Consider the following 2,584-nt stretch of genomic DNA (forward strand, 5'->3'; position numbering starts at 1 on the left):
AACCCACCTTGCCTCAGTGGCTACTGCCAGTCATCATCTAGCCCCTGATCCCTGGGGCAGACTTCAGTCTGTAAACCACTCATCATCGGCAAGGGGGGTTGGACCTGCTGCCTCTGCCTATATCTGGGCTGCCCCTCTGCAGCCCTAGTACCCTTTTGTGGGCCCTTAACTCGGCCTGCAGCCTGGGACTTAGCTAGGCTGGAGCTCCCCAGCTCCCTCTGCCTTTCCCCAGCACTGCTCCACCCTAGATACCCTTCTCAGCTTCGCAGACAGCCAGGTCCTTCTCTCTACAAAGCTAGAGAGAGTGTGTCTGTGTAAGCTTCTGACCCACAGCCCTCTTATAAGGGCCAGCTGGGCCCTGATTAAGCTGGCCACAGCTGTGGCTGCTTTCCCCATCAGCCTACCTTTTCCCAGCTGCAGCCCTCTCCAGGGCTGCTTTAACCCCTTCAGGGCCGGAGCAGGGTGACCGCCCCGCTACACAGAGATATCCAACTAATCATCAACAATGGAATATAAATTTTATTCTATTTGAAAAGTAAGTACAATAGCAAGAACTTTCAAGTACAAATCACCCTTTCTCAGTGCATAAATACTAGATAGATAGATAGATAGATAGATAGATAGATAGATGTTGTAGCTGTGTTGGTCTCAGGATATTAGAGAAACAAAGTGGTTGAGGTGATATCTTTTACTGAACCAACTTCTGTTGGTGACAGAGACAAGCTGTTGAGCTACACAGAGCTGAAGAAGACCTCTGTGTAGCCCAAAAGCTTGTCTCTCTCACCAACCAGAAGCTGGTTCAATAAAATATATTACCTCATCCATTTTGTCTCATAGATAGATAGATAGATAGATAGATAGATAATATTATTGTCTTTGAAATAGCCCAAGTCTACTTATTAGTTTTCTGAGGGCCTCTTTGACCTCATTGTTTCTCAGAGAGTATATGATCGGGTTGAGTGCTGGAGTTATAACTGAATATAGGACAGTGATCACTTTGTCTCTGTCTGGAGAGTAGGCTGAGGAAGGGTGTATATAGGTGTAAATGGCTGTGGAGTAGTACAAGATGACGACTATGAGGTGGGAGGAGCAGGTGGAGAAGGCTTTCTTCTTGCCTTCCATGGAGCGAATCTTTAAGATAGTTCTCAGGATGAAGAAATAGGACATTAAAGTTATCACACAGCTCCCTATCCCAAAGACTGCATCAGCCAGAAAAGCCAGGGTTTCATTGAGGCTGGTGTCTGAGCAGGAGAGTTTTAGAAATGGTGGCAATTCACAAAAGAAATGGTTGATGATATTCGAGTTGAAGAAAGAAAGCTGGAGCACAAGTCCAGTGTGGACTGCAGAATTGGCCACCCCAATTATCCATATGCCAGCAATTAACCCAACACAAACCTCCTTCCTCATGATGATGGTGTAATGCAAAGGGTGGCAGATAGCAATATAGCGGTCAAAAGCCATGGCAGCAAGGACCAGAACTTCACTTACCAGAGTCCAAGTGAAGAGACAGATCTGTGCAATGCAACCTAAGAGGGCAATGGTCTTCCTGTGCTCCAGAAGGTTGTGCAGCATTTTGGGGATGGACACTGAGATGGATAAAAGGTTTATCAAGGACAAGTTGATGAGCAAGATGTACATAGGGGTGTGGAGCCTGCTGCTAGTAGTAATAGTGAGGACGATGAGGAGGTTTCCAGCAAGGACTGCCATGTAGATGAAGGTGAATACCACAAAGAGGAACATCTGGTGTTCAGGGAAGCTGGACAGACCCACCAAGATGAATTCTGTGACAGAGGATTGGTTCGTCATTTCCGAATCTCCGCTACTCCTCACCTGTCGATATAAATCATCTCACTGGGCCAGACCCTCAGCTGATGTAAATAAGTGTAGCTTTAAGGAAACCCAGAAACCAAAGGAAAAACACTGATTTGCACCAGCTGTGGATTTGGTCTATTTACTCCAATAAAGCGATGTCAGTTTACACCAGCTAGGGGTCTGGCTAATTGATTTCAGTATAGCTACACCAATTCCTACCAGCTGGCCCATTGACTTAGAAGAACCTAGTATAAATAAGAAGTAACTCCAGTGAAATTAATGGAGTTTCACTGAAATCATCATAGGGGAGATAAGAACGAGGCACATTACACCACAAATTTTAAAATTATCCATATCACAATGAAGGGACTAGAGCTGGTTCAAGTAGCACTTTGGGGAACGGATACATACATTCCAAGGCCAGAAGGGACCACTGTGATCATTTAATCTGACCTCCTGTATAACACAGTGCTAGAACTCCCCCAAAGTAATTCCTATAGGAAAACTTTTAGGGGGAAAAATATTGATTTAAAAATTATCAGTGATGGAGAATCCATCATGACCCTTGGTAAATTGTTCCTATGGTTAATTATCCTCATTGATAAAAACATTACTCTTCCTCCCCTCCCCATTTTAAACCAATGATCTCTGTCAACTTGACTAAGAAGTAATTCATGATTTACACCGGGGTGAGTAAGAGGAAAATCAGGCCCCATCCCATTGAGAAGGGTGTATAGCAATATTTCTTCCTGAGATGTCAATCATTAGAGAC

General features: G+C 44.5%; 1 protein-coding gene across 1 annotated transcript; it reads right to left on the bottom strand.

The window, feature by feature from the left end:
- Positions 1–867: 867 nt before the first annotated feature.
- On the bottom strand, positions 868–1,806 carry LOC113409010 (olfactory receptor 13G1-like). Its single transcript, XM_026662535.1, has one exon. The coding sequence runs from the start codon at positions 1,804–1,806 to the stop codon at positions 868–870; it is 939 nt and encodes a 312-aa protein (XP_026518320.1).
- Between the last annotated feature and the right edge of the window lie 778 nt (positions 1,807–2,584).

The sequence above is a fragment of the Terrapene carolina genome, unplaced genomic scaffold (genome assembly GCF_002925995.2).
Source record: "Terrapene carolina triunguis isolate 2854851 unplaced genomic scaffold, T_m_triunguis-2.0 Scaffold28246, whole genome shotgun sequence".
Taxonomy (NCBI): Eukaryota; Metazoa; Chordata; order Testudines; family Emydidae; genus Terrapene; species Terrapene triunguis.